General features: G+C 43.3%; 1 protein-coding gene across 1 annotated transcript in view; it reads right to left on the bottom strand.

The window, feature by feature from the left end:
- Positions 1-1,152: 1,152 nt before the first annotated feature.
- The window catches only part of AATF (apoptosis antagonizing transcription factor), a 116,665-nt gene continuing 99,471 nt past the window's right edge, over positions 1,153-18,346 (bottom strand). Inside the window, exon 12 of the mRNA XM_037026940.2 lies at positions 1,153-1,409. Coding sequence (XP_036882835.1) covers positions 1,346-1,409 — 64 coding nt within the window. The 3' untranslated portion in view covers positions 1,153-1,345. The remainder of the gene's footprint in view (positions 1,410-18,346) is intronic.

An 18,346-nucleotide genomic window follows, 5' to 3' on the forward strand; every position in this document is an offset into this window, starting at 1 on the left:
AAATATTTTGAAGTACCTGTTTCAACCTTTTCCTTCATCAGAGAGACTATGACAAAGTTCAGTATTAAGAGGGACTTACTTGCTGTTCTAATGGGCATTACCTGAATCCTCAGGCAAGATGTTCTGTATTTTAAAAGTGATCACTTTCAATGTGGGGGAACGCACCTATTTCTGCTCATTGATCTTTCAGTTAACTGGAGACACAGTGAAAATTAAACATTTCCCTGACAGTCAAGCTCAAAAGGTAAGTATCCAGACAAGAAAAACAAACTGCCAGGTACCAAGGTCCAATTCATGTGAGATGGAAAAACCCTCCTTGCCCCGATTTGCCCCATTCTGAGCTCAGCAGACTCTCTGGTGCTCCTGCTGAGCTGTGGTGCAGGTGACATTCAGGCCGCACCTCCTTAGGAGTCCAGCCCTTAGGCGCTGCACAGCAGTCCCCAGAGACCAAGTCACTCATACACGGGATTCCTGGGCACAAATATCTGTCATTTGGTTTTAATATTTTAAAACAATATCAAAAATGACTTTAAAAACAATGACTAGTTATTAACTACAACTGCCCTCAGTTGCCTGGATGCAGCATTTCTTCTCTGATTCCATGGCTCTACATAAAGATCTGGGCAAAGGTCCCAGGCTGGTGAGCATACATTGCGTATACAGGATAATCTTCACTGCATATTGACCAGAGCAGGCCAATAAATCCCCCTTATGGGGATTTAATTTCCAGCTTTTGACCTTTGGATGAAAAACAAGTGAATCATTTCCTCCTCCTAGATTTACACCAGAGCTAATCTCAATAAAGTGATTTAGGAACGGTGACTATGGAAAAGGACGCTGGACAAATCTTTATGGGTGGAAAGAAGAAACAAAAATGTCAGCTGATTTGTATTAGCAACAAATAGGCAAATACCTCCAAGTTACAGTCTCCTGTGCAGAGAGGTTATACCTTTTGGGAGATACCCTACTCTCCAGAGCCATGATCAATCACCAAATGTTATCTACCCAGAAAGGAGCATCCCACCCCAGAATTAGTCCTTCTGTAAAGTTTTATATTGTAGGGGAGGCCATTTGGCTGGAAAAAAAGAAAATGCTTCCAACAAACCCATCACCATGCTCCAGCTCTCTGTCAGTGGCTTACAAAACACGAGGTGGCAGTAAGGAGACTTTATTTGCGGTTGTTAAGGGGCATGGAGGATGGGTCGCTGGCACACTGCCGCAGGGGGACACAGACGCTGGACTCCGGGCGCATGTCTGAACAGCACACCTTCCCAGGGCCGGCGGCATGGGTTCCTCCCTTTGGGGCCTGACGAGTGGTCAGCCTGCAGCCAAGGGACGGGCGCCGTCAATCCCTGGGGCTTTCAGCAGGAGGCCTGAGTCGGCCAAAAAGAGATCGATATAACTCTGTCCTAGAAGACAAACAAAACAGGCTGGTGAGCACAGTGGGTAACTCCTCAAGGTCAGAGAAGAACTAAGAAGCTGGGAAATGCCCCAATCTAGTTCTGAAACTGAAAACACAGCCATGTAATTAAAAATGCATCCCCAGCTCTCATTCATAAATACAAAGGAAGGGAGACACCTAGCAGAAGCCAACCAAACAGTAAAATATGTAAACAGTCCAGTGAGGCTGGATACCTGTCTCTAGGGAATGAGTTTCCTGTAATTTTGCCCTTCACAGAAAGGCTCTTAAAGAAAACAAGATTGAATATTTTAATAGGATGTATGAGATGGCCACACGATGAGAGGGATTCAATCAGACATGGGATATAGGGGATATAATTTAGTTTCATACATTTTCCTGGACTTGGCAGTACTTGAAAAACAATGAAAACGACCCAGTAACAAGATTCCAATTACCATCGCCTGTGCGCTGTTCAGTAGCAGAGCCAGGCTTCCTCCCCCACTCCCCTGCTCCCTTTTCTCTATTCTCATTCGAATAATTCGGTCAGCTAATTTATTTCCTCAGTTAGGTTTTGACGTTAGAACAATCGTAACATGTCGAGGTCTTGGGTCCCTGAAAGTGATTATCACTTCCAACCTGTTTCTGCCATCAAATGCAACATACACACAACTGCCCAACCAAAGCCAACTGCCCAGGCCTGGGGAACCTTCAGGGGCAGCCTGCAGGGGGTGGGCAGGCGCCCCCCCATCACTGTGACAGACACTCAGGGACACTTTCCCTGGTAAACAGAGGACAGGCCCTCCCTTAAGACATGAGGTGCCATAAGGGTCCAAGGAGATCGAACCCACTAGGGAGGTGGGCTCGGGGGACAAAACAGGCAACGGAGGCAGGTGACCCATGGGGATCCTCTGCCGCCCACCATTAACCCTCAGGGAAGGAGGGCAAGAACGTAGGGCCTAAGGTCATCGGCCAGCGAGTAAACAACCCCAGGAGAAAGCTGTGCCTGCTCTGTTTATATCTTCAAGATCTAACCATAAAATACAGGCTGCCACTGTTAAAAAAAACAGGATTTTAAAAGTATTCCCATTAGCTGCAAGTCATCAGCAGCAAATAGTACTTTCAAAATAAACAAAAAAACAAAAACCCACCCTTCAAACAGCTATTTTGTTTCAGCAAGACTTCAACCCAACACGTTAGTCTGTTTTTGAAGTCACCCTGCAGTAGTTGTGTGAAGGAATAGAAATACTACAGTTAGAAAATTCCAGCAATAGAAATAACAGATTAAAACTTTTTAAAATGGGAAAAAACCACACGCACAGTCGCAGGGGGGCCATCAGGTGAGAAATTGGGGATCAACAGAGGTGAGGCTTAGAATCTCACCCACCCTGTTTTGAGAGAAATCTTCTGCATCCGTGCATGTTTTGTTGCCCTTGTCTAGCTTGGATTAATACTTAGTCTACAGGCACACACCTGATCATCTACATTTGCTTTCTTACAGCACTAAACTATGTTTTCTACCTTTATCTTGCACCTACCTACCACTGCAGCATTTTATTAAAAATAATAATAATAATAACAATAATAATAAGGGAGAAATGTGGGACTCACATATAAATCAAGTATAAAAATCAAACGAATAATCATAATTGACCCGATTGTTTATAGTTGATGATGTGTGATCAAAACCGAAAGTTTCTGTGATATGACTGCCCTTGCACTGTTCACCATGTAAGAACTTATTCACTACGTAAGAACTTGTTCACCATGTAAGAACTTGTTCGTTACGCTTCAGAAGATTGGAGACTGTTGAGAACTAGGCTTGGGGTTGATTAATGATTGTGCATTGAGTCCTCTATACAGAATTTTATTGTTGTTAACAACCATTTGATCAATAAATATGAGAGATGCCCTCTCAAAAAAAAAAATGGGAAAAAACCTTACAGAAGCAACTGCAGAAGCCAAGAGTGTAAACTAACCCTACCATGCTGGGGGCCACGAGGCAGATAGAGTAAGTGCAGGACAGGAACTGTGAGGCTCCAGTATTATTACAGGAATTTCAGCTCAAAAATTGGCCGGAACTCTTACCCTGAACTACCAACCAACAGACAAAGGATGCACGTTCACCCTGATCTCCATCGTTTCTTTTGTTCCTCTGCTATATATGTCTGCCTGCTCGCCGGGAGCACAAAAGTGGAAGAGGCAGCTTCAGACCAAATGCAAATGAGAGGCTAACAACCTTCAAATCACCAGCTCTGTCACATAAAAGATGGCAATGCCCTGCCCAGGCTTCCCGGGATAGCACTATGGCCTGCCTACATGCCAGTAAGTACAAGTCTCTCTAGCCATTTCAACAAAAAAATTAAATGGCATTAAAGGGAGAGTCACCGTACCACAAGGATGGTATGACTTTAAGGCTGCAACATCTGATGGGCAGGAGATGCAGAGGCCGGTGCCATGTGGACCAGCATCCCCTCTCCAACCTCGCCTTGCTCGCTTGCTCCAGACCCCATCAGTACCCGGAGCGCGCGCCTCCGCTCGCTGCTGCAGCAGGGAGCCGCCTGGGCCAAGGCAGCAGTCACTGTCCGCAGCAGGGTTCACATGTCAGAGGCAGAGCAAGATGCTGAAACCCATGTTTTGATAGAACATCATTTCACAGTCAGGTGGGCAAAGCCAACAAACATATGCAGCTGTTCATGGCAAAGCAACTCAGAAAGCTAAGTGGTCTGGGTTCTTAAAATATTTTGAGAGAGAGAGAGAGAATATGAGTAAGGGATTATTCCTATCTAAAAATCCCCAAGTCATCTCCACTCCTCATCTTCCCGCTCACTACCACAAGCAGTGACCATTTTTCCCTTCAAGTGTCTCCAACCTCCCTGCTCCCCCAAGCTGCCCCATTTCAGATCTCACCAGCTCTTACCGAGAGCATGGCGACGGCCTCCCGACCCACTTTCCGTTCCCTTCCCCTGCCCCTCAGTCTCCCTCAGCCCAGAAGCCCAGACTACAGACAACAAAGCAGGGGCACCAGTACGTGTGGAGTTCAGGGCACCCCCCACCTGCAGCCCTCCTTTGCAGCAGAACCTGTGCCACCTGCCCAGCCTGACGCTACTGGGGAGAAACAAGGCCAGGGTCCCGGAGTCTCTGTGCATACCCCCTGGGAAGAGTTTTACAAAATCCACACAGCCCCCAAATGCTTTTAAGCTGACATGTAAAATTATTCTTTGAAAAATTTAACAGTCATTGGTACAACCACTGTGGAAAGCATGGAAGTTCCTCAAAAAACTAAAAATAGAAATACCATTTGACCCAGTAACTCCACTTCTAGGAATTTACCTGAAGAAAACAAAATCCCTGATTTGAAAAGATAAATGCACCCCTATGTTTATTGCAGCACTATTTACAATAGCCAAGATATGGAAGCAACCTAAGTGTCCATCAGTAGATGAATGGATAAAGAAGATGTGGTACATATACACAATGGAATACAATTCAGCCATAAAAAGAAAAGAAATCCTGCCATTTGCAATAACACGGATGGATCTAGAGGGTATTATGCTCAGTGAAATAAGCCAGGCAGGGAAAGACAAGTAAGTACCAGATGATTTCACTTATTTGTGGAATATAAATACAAAGCAAAACAGAGTGAACAAAATAGCAGTAGACTCACAGGCACTGAGAAAGTGGCTGTTGATTAGCATGTGGGAGGGGTTATGGTGGGTGGGTGGGGAGGGTGAGGGGGATAAAGGGGCACAAAAATTCTCAATCGTAAGTTGTAGTACAGCATGGAGAAAACAGTCAATGATTCTGTAACATCTTTCTATGTTGACATATAGTAACCGCAGTAGTGGGGTGAGGATTTAATAATATAGGTTGTCTGTTAAATCCCTGTGTTGTGTATCTGTAACCAATGTAGGATGGTATATCAACAATACTTCAGTAAAAAAGAAAAAATAGTTTATAGTCACAAAGAATATGATTACTAGAATATTGTGACTACTAAATGTTAAGATAAAACTTACATTCCTTTTGTGACACACCCAATGGAATTCACAGGCCATACTGATTGGATGGATGTCCGTTATCATTCATTTAACACCTAAACAAACTCATTAACTTGGAAATTTTACAGCATCTTTTTCTTTTTAAAGTTGTATTTCCGTTTGATTTTTCCCTGAAGGTTTTTGGCCTAATATAACTGTTTTTTTGCTTGAAAGTCTTTTACTGATCAACCTGTCATACTTCTTGGCCACAAAAAATATGTAGATTAAAACACTTTTTGAAATATGAAAAGTTGAAATGAAAATATTTGAATTTCTTGAAACTTCTAAGGCTCTAAGTAATTTTTTTAGATTACTTCGTATTGTTATTATAATTATTATTAGGATACAATCGATACAACAATATAGTAACATAATTTTGGTAATAATTTAATATATAAATATGTAAAATGTTGCTGGACTTGCATTGCCTGATGATATGCGTAAGCTTTCTCCCCAACTCATTCTCATACCCATAGATGAATAGTATTTACTACTAGAATGAAAGCGGTTTCAGCATTGATTCAATTTCTACTTTTTGGTTTTTATAGGAATAAGTGCTAAGAAACCTTGTCACATAAACAAGTAGATGGGAATGGGAGAATTTGCTACAGCAATGTCACTAAATTCTTCTAATTCCTTCTGAATGAAGTGCCAAAAAAAAAAAATCACATAGTGATCTACCACCAAAAACTAGTTTTAATGATCTACCAGCTGACAACTCAATTAGGTTCTCCTGCAACTGTGCTGAAAATAAAGACCTGGGGATCATCTGACCTGCAGGATTTGTTATCCAGCCCTTAGTGGCTGCCCTGCTCAATCCTGGCACCAATATTTTGAACTGTCCTTTTGTCTAGTGCCCTGGAGGGTTTCTCATTCCAGGATAAGGTCCCTTGTCAGAGTGGAGGGGCTCAAGGAGGGCTCCGTGCCAGGTGGGAAGATGACCCTGACAGGCGAGCTAAGAGGAGGGCCTGTGGACCCACTTCAGGGAGGAGCACACATCTGGAAACTGAGTCCTGAACACTCCCTGTGCACTGCCCCATGGAAGGTCTCCCCACAGCCCACCCCAGTATGAAGGCTGAGGCGTGGAGAGCACTGGGCTTTTCCCCAAACCCAGGCAGGTGCTGGATCTGCTGCCAATGTTTAGGGAAAGGTAAGAGCATCTGAAAAGAAACCGCAGTGATTCACATCCCGACCCAACCCAAGGAAGCCAGAACTAAAAATAAAACTAGGTAACAGAAAGCCACACAGGGCAGAGGGCTGACTGCCCTGCACGGGGCCCAGCATTCCTCCTGCCGCTGCCAGGAGGCCGGGATTCAGCTGTGCAGAGGCTGAACCATCAATCCTTCCGGTTAACCTTGTCTCCACCTGATTCTCCAGGGTAAGTGTGTGGTTTGATACTTGAGGTCCCCTTAAGGCTATGCATAATGAACTTTTTTTTTTAAATATATAATTCCTGCTCCCTATTACATTAAGAATCAGGGTTTGAATCACTGAGCTGTTATGCCTGCCCCTTTGGTGCCCCTTCCCCAAACCCTGGGCCTCAGAGGCCAGTGGGAACGTCCGCTGGACAGAAGGCATGGATGTTGGCATCATGTAGGAGGATAACCTACAGAGTAATTAACAAGACTTGGACCTAAGGTAGAAGGTCGATAGCAGGGGCTCTTTCTTGAATTAAAATTTAACTTACCCTTTATTGCAACCTACAAAAGCAAGTAATGAGCACTAACATTTTTATTTCTTTTAAACTGTCATTTAGGCTATAGAGGGGATAATTACCTATCTCTAGTGTAGTAAGGTTTTATAACCCTTAGTGAGACATTTTCTAATTTAATATTTTTACTATATTATCATAAAACCTGTTTCTGGAAAAAAAATGATCATGGATTAGAAGCCATTTTCCATAAAGACAGAATGTGTATGTGAATGTGTGTCTGTGTTTTAGGATTCGGGTTATTTATTACGTGACTCTTCTGAGAACACTTGAAGTATGCAGAATCTAGGTAGCTGTGAAATGTGAGCACCTTAGTGGCAGGTGAGGTTTAAATGACCCTAAACGAAACAAGGGTGGCCTCTGTGGGTAACAATGCTGCCCAGATGTGTGCCCACATGCACCCTTTCACTCCCACATGTGCCCTCCTCCCCAGCTGCAATACAGACCAGTGTCTCTTAGGCTGTTCCTTGGGCAAACAGTCCAAGGAGCACATTAAACCCACGGATTTAATGTGTGGGGCTCGCAGTTTGCCCAGTCGGTAGCTTGCAGCATCTGGGGTACTGAAATAACCGTACCAGCCGTGCCTCCCAAAGACCACACTCCTCCACTCAGGCCCAGAAAGCCCAAGGCTTCTGACATCTGCAGGCCATGCCTGCCTGTGCCCATGGCCAAAGGCAGCAGAGCCATGGCCCCTAAAGAAACCTGCACAGCCTCCAAAAGTGCATCACGTCCATGGAGCACGTATCACATGCAGGTGTTTTGAGCCTTCCAAATGTGCCAGCAGAGACAACAGTGCTGCTTTTCGCATTAAAATTGTACATATAATTTGCCTTTGATTAAATCTGAAATTGTTCATTTGTTGCTTCATGGCAGTGCGGGTGGGGGTGGGGGGGCGGGGGAGGTTCCCTAAATACACAACACACATCCCAGAATGCATCCTGGCCCTTCCTTTCTAATCCTCTCCCCGTTCTGCATACCACCAGGACCCGTGTGCTGCACACCAAAGTGGTAGTGTGTGCTCCCCTAACTATACACTAAGAATCAAAGGATGATGGCCCACACAGAGGACAAGGGAGACTATGGGCTCTGATGCCAGCACTGGCCATGCCCAGCAGAAGCTCGGGCAAATTTGAATGAGTCAGCACAGGCACAGCCAGAAGAGGATTCACACTAACTGGCATGGTCACTGGTGACAGAAGCATGCTTTGAAAATGCCTGGTGAGGTTACTGATGCCTGCCTTTTTTCACATGCATGTGTTTTGAAAGCAATTTGCTTATGAGTACCATCGAAGTTCATCAACATGCATTAAATAGGTATGGTCCCCAGCCTCAAAATATAACACCAAAGTGTAATAAATTCATAAGAAATATTTGAATGCCCATTTGAACTTTGTTAGATTTTGTGGCGGATTTTAAAGACATGAGTGACACAGCAGAAGCTGAGATGGGAAGGCGAATGCAGACAGTAAATCAGTCTGGGCTAACCAAGCCACTCCACCCAGAGAGATGCGTGAACTCAGCACCCCCTCTCTGTCCCTCCAAAGACCAGAGAGGAGCAAGGCTGCCTGCCCTTCCCTGCAACAGCACCTCAACTATTTAATGTCTTCCCCTAATGAAATCTGTTCTTTCCCAGGTGGAAAGAAACAGTCCACTCCACTCCTGCCATGACAAAGCTCGGAGGTCTCCTGCCGTCCTGAGCCCCTTGGAGCCCTTGGGTCTGCCATGGCATGTGCGGTTAGGCCTCATAGGCTCCGAACCAATCCTGACCCATCTGGGGCAGGCCTGTCGGCCCAAAGTACACAGAGCAGGACTCTGGTGCCGCCTGTGTTCTCAACACATGCTTCCCCCTGTCTTCACAGGGCTTCACTCTCTTCTCTTCTGTCTACCAACATGCCAGGGCATTCCAAATACCACCTGAAAAGGGGACCTTGTCGCTTCTTACCCTTGGCACATACAGATGGCACCGAACAAAGGGGCCCTCCTGACCCTGACCACTAACCACCTGGATGCTTTGGGCTCCACCCCACAAAATGCCAGAGAAAAAAGGGCTCTCCCTTTAATCTCTCACTCCTGCTTCCTCTGACCCAAAGCCATTCTACTTTGTACCAGTGACCTTACAGATGGGAGACAGAGAAGTTCCTATGACCTAAAAAGGAAAATATATTGATCCAAATGGCAAGCAACTGCCCTGCCCGTGCTCCCTGGGGGCTGTCGGCAGAACCAGAGTGCAGATGAACCTGTGTTCATCCCTGTGGAATGGGATCAGAGGCGGACAACACACGCTGGGACTTGGTCTCTCAAGAAGACTGGATTGTCAGTGATGCAATCTGAGACGGAGCTCTTAAAGAAGGTAGTATAATTTAATCAGATGACATACAAAAATTATGAGCGCAGAAAACTTAGGATTCCTGAAAGCAGCTGAAGAGCCGGCACTTAACTCTCTCTTTCTCTCCTCCTACATCCCCCAGCAACAAAAGTGGATCACAGGCTTGCTTCCTGACATCTCCTCACAATTCCATACCAACGAACAATACATAAAAAATGGTGAGGTGAAAACAAAGCAACCCTCTCTCACCTAGGATGTATTTCTTAACAGCACCAAGTTAGCAGAGCGACAGGCAGTGACTCTGAGAAGGCCCTCACCTATCACTGAGCCCCAAATCCAGGTCCCCGGCTCTCTGCGGTCCCACACTGGGAGCCCCGCAGCGGCTACCCCCAGCCAGGCCGCAGCTGCCCAAGTCTGCCACAAGGTGGCAGGAAACGACGCGTTTCTAAGAGGCCCAGGCACCTGTGCCTCGCAGCAAACTGCACCCATAAATCACCTCACGTGTCTGCTCTCGTAAGCATCCTCCCCAGTGCTTGAAGGAGACTCTGGAAGGTCTGTTTCAATTCGCTCTTTTGGTCAGGTCAGAACTAGGTCCTTCAAACCTCTGCAAATGCTTTTAGCCCTACAGCTTTAAATTACAGATGGTGACATGTGGCCTCTGGCCTGTCTCCTAAAGATGGAACAGATTCAAGATTTATAAATGTTCAAAGGAGCAGGTCCAGACCCCAAACAAAGGAACTGAAAGGCTGGAGAAAGGAACCAGAGGGAAGAGGGGTAGAGAGGTAAAGTGCGGACGCTCTCTCACTTGCGCTCCCTTCTCATTCCCAAGTCAGTTACAGATGCAATCCGCTGCAACAAAGGAAGAAACATACCCAAAACTTCCACCACCCCTACCACTAGCTCCAAGCCTTTCAAAATCTTTGAAAGAAAGATAATTTACCTTGGTGTACTTGCAAAAAGAGGTGGGGGCGGGGCCAGGACTCTAGACAGGGATGCTACCTCCTCTCCTGTGCATTAATATTCCATATTCCTGGGATGATTTCCACTTTCACAGTTTGACTGTTTTATAACAGATTTGATGCGCGAGAAGACAAATGGCCTCACTAAGGAAAGACGACAAATCATCTCACTGCTTTTAGCAGGGTTTTCTCTTTATTTTTATTTATTTTATTCTGTAGCTGGGCTACAGAGCATCCTGCCTTGCTGGAGATGTTTAATATTAACGTCAAGCCACCACGATCCTGGCAATAGAGTTGGCTGGTGTTGTGTTTACAGTTTTGTGACTGCTGGCTTCAGGAAGATGAAGCTCCTTGTTCAAACGGCGGCCCCTCTAACAGCTCCTGTTAAAAGCCAGGGGATGCTTCACTGCTTAGACGTGAATCACTTCCTCCACCTGCACCGGAGAGTCTGCCACTCGAGCTGCATCTGTATCCCTATCAAGACTGCTGCCCAGGGTCCCAGAGCCTAAGGGCAGCGCATGACGCATCTCTCAGCTCCAGCTAAACTACTTTTAGGGAGTCAAAACACACAGAAATTAGTGAAGGTATTGACGACCCACAGAGTTTCAGCAAGGCATTGTATCACTCCCCGATAAGCTGGAGGACTTACTTTACTTAGAAACCCAGTACCAATCCAAACATAGGAGCAGCAACACTGAGCACACACCCTCCACCCCTCCTCTGCTCGGCCCTTCCTCGGCCCACGGGACAGAAACAGACTGTTGCACCCTCTTCCTGACTGCTGACCAGCCGACTGCAGACCCTCCCTCCCTCCCTAGGGGAAAACAGTATAATTTCTGCTGGTCTTTTTATCTTCCTCCAGACCCTTTTGGTCTGGAGCGAGGCCTTCTGGGTTCTGTCCCTGGCCCTCCTCCCTGGTCTCCCCACACCCTCCCCGGGCAATCTCACCCACGCTCTCAACTCGGCCATCCTTCTCTGCACAAAGGACGCCCGCAGCCAGAGTACCCATAAAACTGGGCGCACCCCTGGCCCTGTGGGCTGTTCTGTCACCTAAACTACCATCTGTGAGTAACACAGCAAATTCTGTTATTCAAGTCCCACTCAGCTGTTGAACGGGAGGAAGCTATGAAGTTACAGATTATCCGTACCACATTTTACAATTAAAATAAAACCCACCCTGAGACAGGGCTCTTCTATGGACAGTTTATTTATATTAACTGATAAAATGCAAACTGATGCCCTCCACCTGTCAATCCTTTTTGTTTTTTTAATAATATCCTTCAAAGAACTTTCTCCTCTGCTCTGTAAATCAGAGACATCTGGAAAAAAAATTTATCCCAGACACCTGCCAGGTCAACTTTCCCCAGGAGTAGTGACCCCCCCCCCCAGCTTCTGGAGGTCTGCAATGGGGCCATCTCCTCCCAGCTTGGTTCACCAACTACTCACTGAAGTCAGCAACTTCGGCTTCATGACTGGTTTTAAAAAGTCGAGCCGTTTGCATTTCTGCCCCTGAAAGCTGGTGAGCACGTTTTGTTGCCTAGCTGTTCCTCCCCTGCAGGACTGTGAGGAGCTGAGGAGGCGGGAGTGCTGCCAAGTGCAAGTAGGAGAAAATGTGTATTGATTTCTTCTTTCTTACAAAGGAGCACAAAGCACTGAAGAACAATTGCTCGCTCCTCTTTGCAGCATTTCACATTCCACATGAGACAAAAGGCCCAGCCCCCACCCCCACCAGCCTCTGAGAAGCAGAAAGTGCCCCGACCCAGCGCAGAGCTGTGGCTCCTGGGTGTCGGTGGCCACCACACCTGGGCTCCAAACGCTCTGGGACACGAACACCTCCCTGCCTCTGATCAAGTAATTTCCCTCTCTGGGCTGATGATTCCTCATCTGTATTGGAGAAGAAAGAGCCTTCAGTCTTACTTACCTTTTAAGTGGAGGTGCCCAGAGGGTAAAAGAGTTAATGTTTATAAAGTGTCCTGCTCCCCAGAGAGAGACAGTGGATAAACGCAAGGTGTGGTCATGGCTCATTCAAGACCTCATTTCCAGGGTAGTTAGTAACAGCTTTCCATTAAAAATGCGCGGCTTCCTAGCTCCTTGACCTCAAAGTACAATGAGGCAATGCCCTCTGTCTAAAGATCCTTTTTTTGGTTTGACACTTAATACCAACACTAAAAATAACAAAAGTTAACCAGGGACTATTATGCCTTGTTACACACATACAGAAGCCATTCCAGAACTGTTTCCTTCTTAAGCCAAACAAATCCTGAGAGCAGTCCAAAAAACGGACCTAAAGCCATATATAACTAGTCATCACACAGCGCTGTCTGTAGTTTCCATGTTTCCATAGTAACTAAGGATTTGTAGGAGAACCAGCAGAAACCAAACCCAGCATAGATATCAAGCCAAGACAGGCAGAAGAAAACCAACAGGACAGTACAAAGTTCACGGTGTCCACTCTTGGAAGTGGTGGAAACTTTATTATAACCAATGAAAATCACTAACATCAACAGGCAAGCAAAAAAATGAGAAATGGTGTTTAACCATAATAAATAGAAATCATACAACTGCAAAGAAAACTAAAACTCAAAGAGAAAAATGGACAAAGGATAAAAATAGAAATATAAATGATTAATAAATACACTCTCTTAAAGCTTACTATTAAATAAGAAAATAAACATTGCATTCTTAGCTCAATGCTTAGCATGCTGTAGGCCCTCAACAAGGTGTCATTTGTTATGAATTTATACATAAGAGTAAGTCATAACTTTTAGCATATCAAAATAGAAAATATTTTGAAAGACAACTCTCCATATTAGCAAAGGCGCAATGACTTAAGCCTCAGATGGCCGGGAAGAGAAGGCTTGTAAATTAATACAATCTATCAAGAATCATTAGAAAGTTTACACCTCTGACCCAGGAAGTACCCTTCTAAGAACCTATTCTGAAGACACATGCAAAACTTGGAACACAGATTTCTATACAAATGTGTTCATTGCAGCTTTACTTAAAGAGAAATAAAAACAATCAGAAACAACTTAAATGTCTAACAATAATATATGTACTTTGTAATTGGATACATAAAAGTATTAAATATATAAAAATACTTAATGGACTTCAAATGCTTGTAATATTAAATTAATTGGAAAAAGGATTCAAACATGTACATATCTTTATAAAATACACTAAAAATTCTGTAAAAAAATGTAGAAGTATTAATGTTTAACTCTTAATGCACATCACAGATGAATTTTTCTGTGTTCTTTTTGTATTTTCCAAATTTTCTTCCACAAGCATGTACTTTCGGGGAAAAAGATACTATCTCTGAGGAAAGTAGATGACAGGTGCCTGAGTATGGCAAAGTATGGAAAGGATAAGAAAAACTGACATGAATATATTGGATCAGTTGTCAAAGCTCATTATGAGGTTTAGAGTCTTTGTAACCAATCAGACACATGGTGGAACCAAAAAAGCAGGTCTGGAATCCAGTGATTCATATTAAAATATGGAAGACTTGATAGGCAGAGCTTTATCTATATGGAGTTTCTATTATAAAAAAGGGAAAAGAAAAAAATCATTTAAACCCAAACCAGTTTTTTGTTTTGTTTTTCTCAAATAACTTTTTAATTGAGAGACCGGCCCTTGAATGTATATTGGGGATTTAGGGAGCACCTTCCTTTTGGTACTTTTTTCACAGATACTTCTAAAAGCTTGCTTATTTCTTGGAAATAGCAACAGGGTTAGAGTCACAGTCCTAAATGCATATATTTAGGACTCCACTATTTACACTCTGTTTAATTTGGGCAAGTTACTTAATTGCTCTATGCCTCAGTATTCTTATTATATTCTTATCAATAATGTCAACCACTTCAGTGGTTTCTTATAAGGACTGAATGAAATTGTACGTGAAGGACTTAGAGCAGCATCTGGCATATAGTAAATGCTCAGTAAGTGGAATATGGTGTTATTCTATGTCATTTCATTGCCAATCAGAAATAGGGTGACAGACTTAGGGGTAGATAAATCAGAGAAAAGATGAATGCACCTTAGAAACAGAAATGGGCTACATATCTTCGCAACCTAATGTTGGCTCAGTGATCATTGTGGGAACTGTATTAATAATGCATATGAATGACTAATCTAAACTAAGGTGAAAAACTTTTAGCTACTGCTTACCCACTTGCAAGTTACCTGTGATTAATACTGTACCTACAAGATAGTTTAATGTCTTAAAAGACAGTAATCATGAAATACAAGAACTAAAAACAATAAGTCCTTAAGAGTAACATTTACTCTCTCTTTAAAGAACTTTGAAGGATCTCCTTGGGGAAAAAAGAGGTTCACAATCTTTTGAAGAAATTATGGGAATTTGGCTGCAGAAATGAGAACTATTGTCAAGGGGTCCTATTTCAAGTAAAGAGTTGTCTGTTAAGCATCTACAATCTCTCCCTCGAAGATGCGCTTTTTCCATTCTACCTCCTGCTAGGAACGAAGGTTTCCATTTGAGGATTCAAGTTCTCTAGAATTGTGTAAGACTCAACAGTAACAAAATCAGAAAAAAATAGAAGAAATGATAGCAGTGCTTTCTTTTCAACCCAGTTTAAAACTCCAGCCCGAGTCTCAGGTTTGAACTTGAGAATGTTTGCTTTGTCCATTCTGACATTACTGGAGGAGGCGGCCCCAAGCCTCCTCTCTCTGTGCAGGACACCATCTTTAATGATGATATATGGGGGTCCTTTCCCCTCAGCACTGATGGGGGGTCACACATGTGACACCGCCCAAGTATCAACAAGCAAATTATAAACTGTGTCAATCTGAGTTAATGCAAAGCTGTAATCCTCTTTAACAGATCAAATCACTGCCATGAGTTATGTTCATTCTGTAATCTGATAAGGAAGAGAGTGAACCTCTAATAAAAGAGTAATGGGAGCCTTTAATGATGCTGGTAAAAGGCAGCACCAGTGAAAATATTGCTCCCGTTTCTGCTGATTAGATCAGTGTTGCATATTTGCCCAGACTTGTTTCACCTGTCAGAATAACCTGTATCTTCTTAGAAGGAGATAAGAAGCCACCGAGAAAACATCTGTAACTTAACCACTCTTGCTTGCAAGTTTTTAACCAACAAAAAATGCTCTAGGGAGGGTGATTCTAGGGCTATGAGCAGATGTGCTCCCAAGTGCTCAGAAAAATTCACCATGATTCAATGCATATTTCTCTTAAATAAAGGGGTATGGTAGGCAAGAGGGCATCTAAGTAACCTTTGAGTCACCAATTAGGGGGGAAAGAATATCATCAGTAGAGTGGAAGAACATGCCCATATTTAGGGTGGGTGCAGACCCACACACAAAAATGGCAAGCCGAAGATAAATTGCCTGTGCAAATTCTATTACACCAAGGCATCTCCAGAACAACGTGGCAGTGATGTTGACAAAGCACACACAGGCGGCATTACATTTGTCCATTCCTTTTGTAAAACTCTACATATAAAACAATACTATGTGTGGTGCCTAGGAGTTATCATTAAAGAATCCTCTCCTTATTCTTTTATAATGCCAGCAGCTTTATAAAAGGAGTGGGAAAAGTGTTTTTTCAATTTTGGAGGAGAAAATACAGGGTGGGGGGGTAAAAGCGAAATTCTTGCTATTCCTATTGAGATTTTCTTTAAGTTCTTTGTGAAAAAATGGAGTACCATAAAATGTTAATATTGCTATCATTTTTGTAGTAAGAAAAAAAACTTCTTATAAAATACAATAACCCACCCCTTTAACGAACAGCACCAGGATTGGGTTTAGCTAATAACCACTCTCCGAAGCAGCATTTAACACAAGGCAAACACAAGCTTCTCTGGAGCACATCAAGCTAACTGTTGCACTTCGACCTTTTCCACGCTGCGGGCCAAAACCCAGACCAAAGATTAAGCAGTTCACATGGATTCCCTCTCCCAAGTCTGAGACAGTGCCAGTTCTGAGGAGCACACCCTGACCTGTCTCTGAGAGCTTACTCAGAATCTGCTTCTCCTATTTGTCACACTAACATTTCACTATCTGACCTACATCAATACGACAAATGAGAAAGAATTAACCTTTTAAAGTCGGCCTCAGAGGGTCTTTCAAAAATACACGCAAAAACCAGATGATTATTTCCACAACCTCCAAATTCTTCATTTTGTTATGACTATAATAAGAGATCACCTGAATGTTTACTTCATAGTCCCAGGTCTAACAACACCCCCTGGGGATTCACACCACGTAAAGGAAGCTCTGTTTCTAAAGTGTCTTTGATAAACTTAGAGTAACTTCAATAGTCGAAAAGTGAATCGCAATCCTGTAAATCATGTGAGTAGCAAACTGACCTGTTCTTGGTGGTGATACCATACTTTGTTGTTTTTAACCAGCTCTGCAGTATCACAGGGTACTTTGCCCTCTTAGCAAAAATGTCCCTGAAGGGCAAATAGTAGCTGCTCTGGGAACTGAGCTGCCCTGGGCCAAGAGTATCAAGGATTTGGCAAAGTCTAGGATCATTCTTAGGCTTATGGTTATCTCCCCCCTTGCAAACAAACACGTAATACACGGGCAAGGTGAGATTTCATCTGTTTTCTCTCAGTCCTGGGAATGTTAATCAGGCCTGTGATAGAAACCACCTGCCTACCTTGTAGTGGAGTGAAGATCCAGTGGACCAGCATATATAAGGTATCAGGGCTACATGAGACTCACCAACAAAGGAGACATGAAGAACATAAACGCATTCAAATTGGTATCCTAGAAAGAAATGCCCCCAAAGGGAAATCTGGGAACAGTAACCAACTGGGCTACTTTGCATTTTAAAAGGTTAAAAAAAAATAGATCACTTGAAAAGTTCCTAGCATGAGAAAAGAATACATATCAGCAAAAATTAGCCAAATAGATAACACTGCACAGATATAGGAGAGAAAAATGAAGATGCTACTACCTTTTAAAATATCTTTTCCAAGATATTATTTGTTTCTCCACTGAGGATATTTTGATGCCCTGCATTAAAGATCTCTTCATTCTCTCTGAATGAGAGCTATGTTCCTGTTTCAATTCAATTCAACCAAGTGCAAGTTTTTTCAGCTCAAATTGGGCAAGAGATATGGGGGATTCAAGGATGAACAACAGCACTCAGATTACCCCTAAAAAAAAACAAAAACAATCAAGTACTGGGGAACTGAGGCACAGGTGTGGAACAGTATCCTGAAAGCAAGAAACAAAGACAACAGAAGGGCTTCTCTCTCTAGACCTGGGTGAGGTAGGAACCACGGGTGGAGCTGCCTCTGGGAGTAAGAAATCAAAAGAGTTGGAAAATTTATGTTATGTGTCTTTTACCACGATTATGAAGAAAAGGTTGTGGGAGGGGGAGGAGGTGTACTGGAAGAGAAGTTAGTCAGGTATTAAAAAGCCAGTTTTATCCATATGGTCCATAGAGCAGGAACATAAAGGGAGAGATCTTCAATTTACATACTTCAACAGAGAAACATTTGGGACCTTCCCACTTCCTCTCTCTATATTTATATTTTTTATGTATATATTTATATACTATATACAATTTTCAAACTGAAGTGTCCTTTTATTTCCTTTAGATAAAAAATTACAAGATTATAAAAAAGTCCTGAACACTACAGGAATATGTAGGCCAGAAAGTAAAATGTGTCTTCTACTCAACCCCATCTAGCAATAAATATATGAAGACGTCAGTGCACTGTTTCAGAGCTTCTTATTTTTTAATGCAACTAATACGAATGCATTCTTTTGGCAAAGATTAGAGCAAAAGAAGTATAAAAAATAAAACATCCAATGTCTCCCCTCAGCTCCTCCTACATGCCACTCCCTTCACCGTAGGTAAACATTTTAAATATGATGTATGTATGGTCTTTCCAGACATTTTCCTAAGCACAGCAGT

Source organism: Manis javanica, chromosome 4, assembly GCF_040802235.1.
Source record: "Manis javanica isolate MJ-LG chromosome 4, MJ_LKY, whole genome shotgun sequence".
Taxonomy (NCBI): domain Eukaryota; kingdom Metazoa; phylum Chordata; class Mammalia; order Pholidota; family Manidae; genus Manis; species Manis javanica.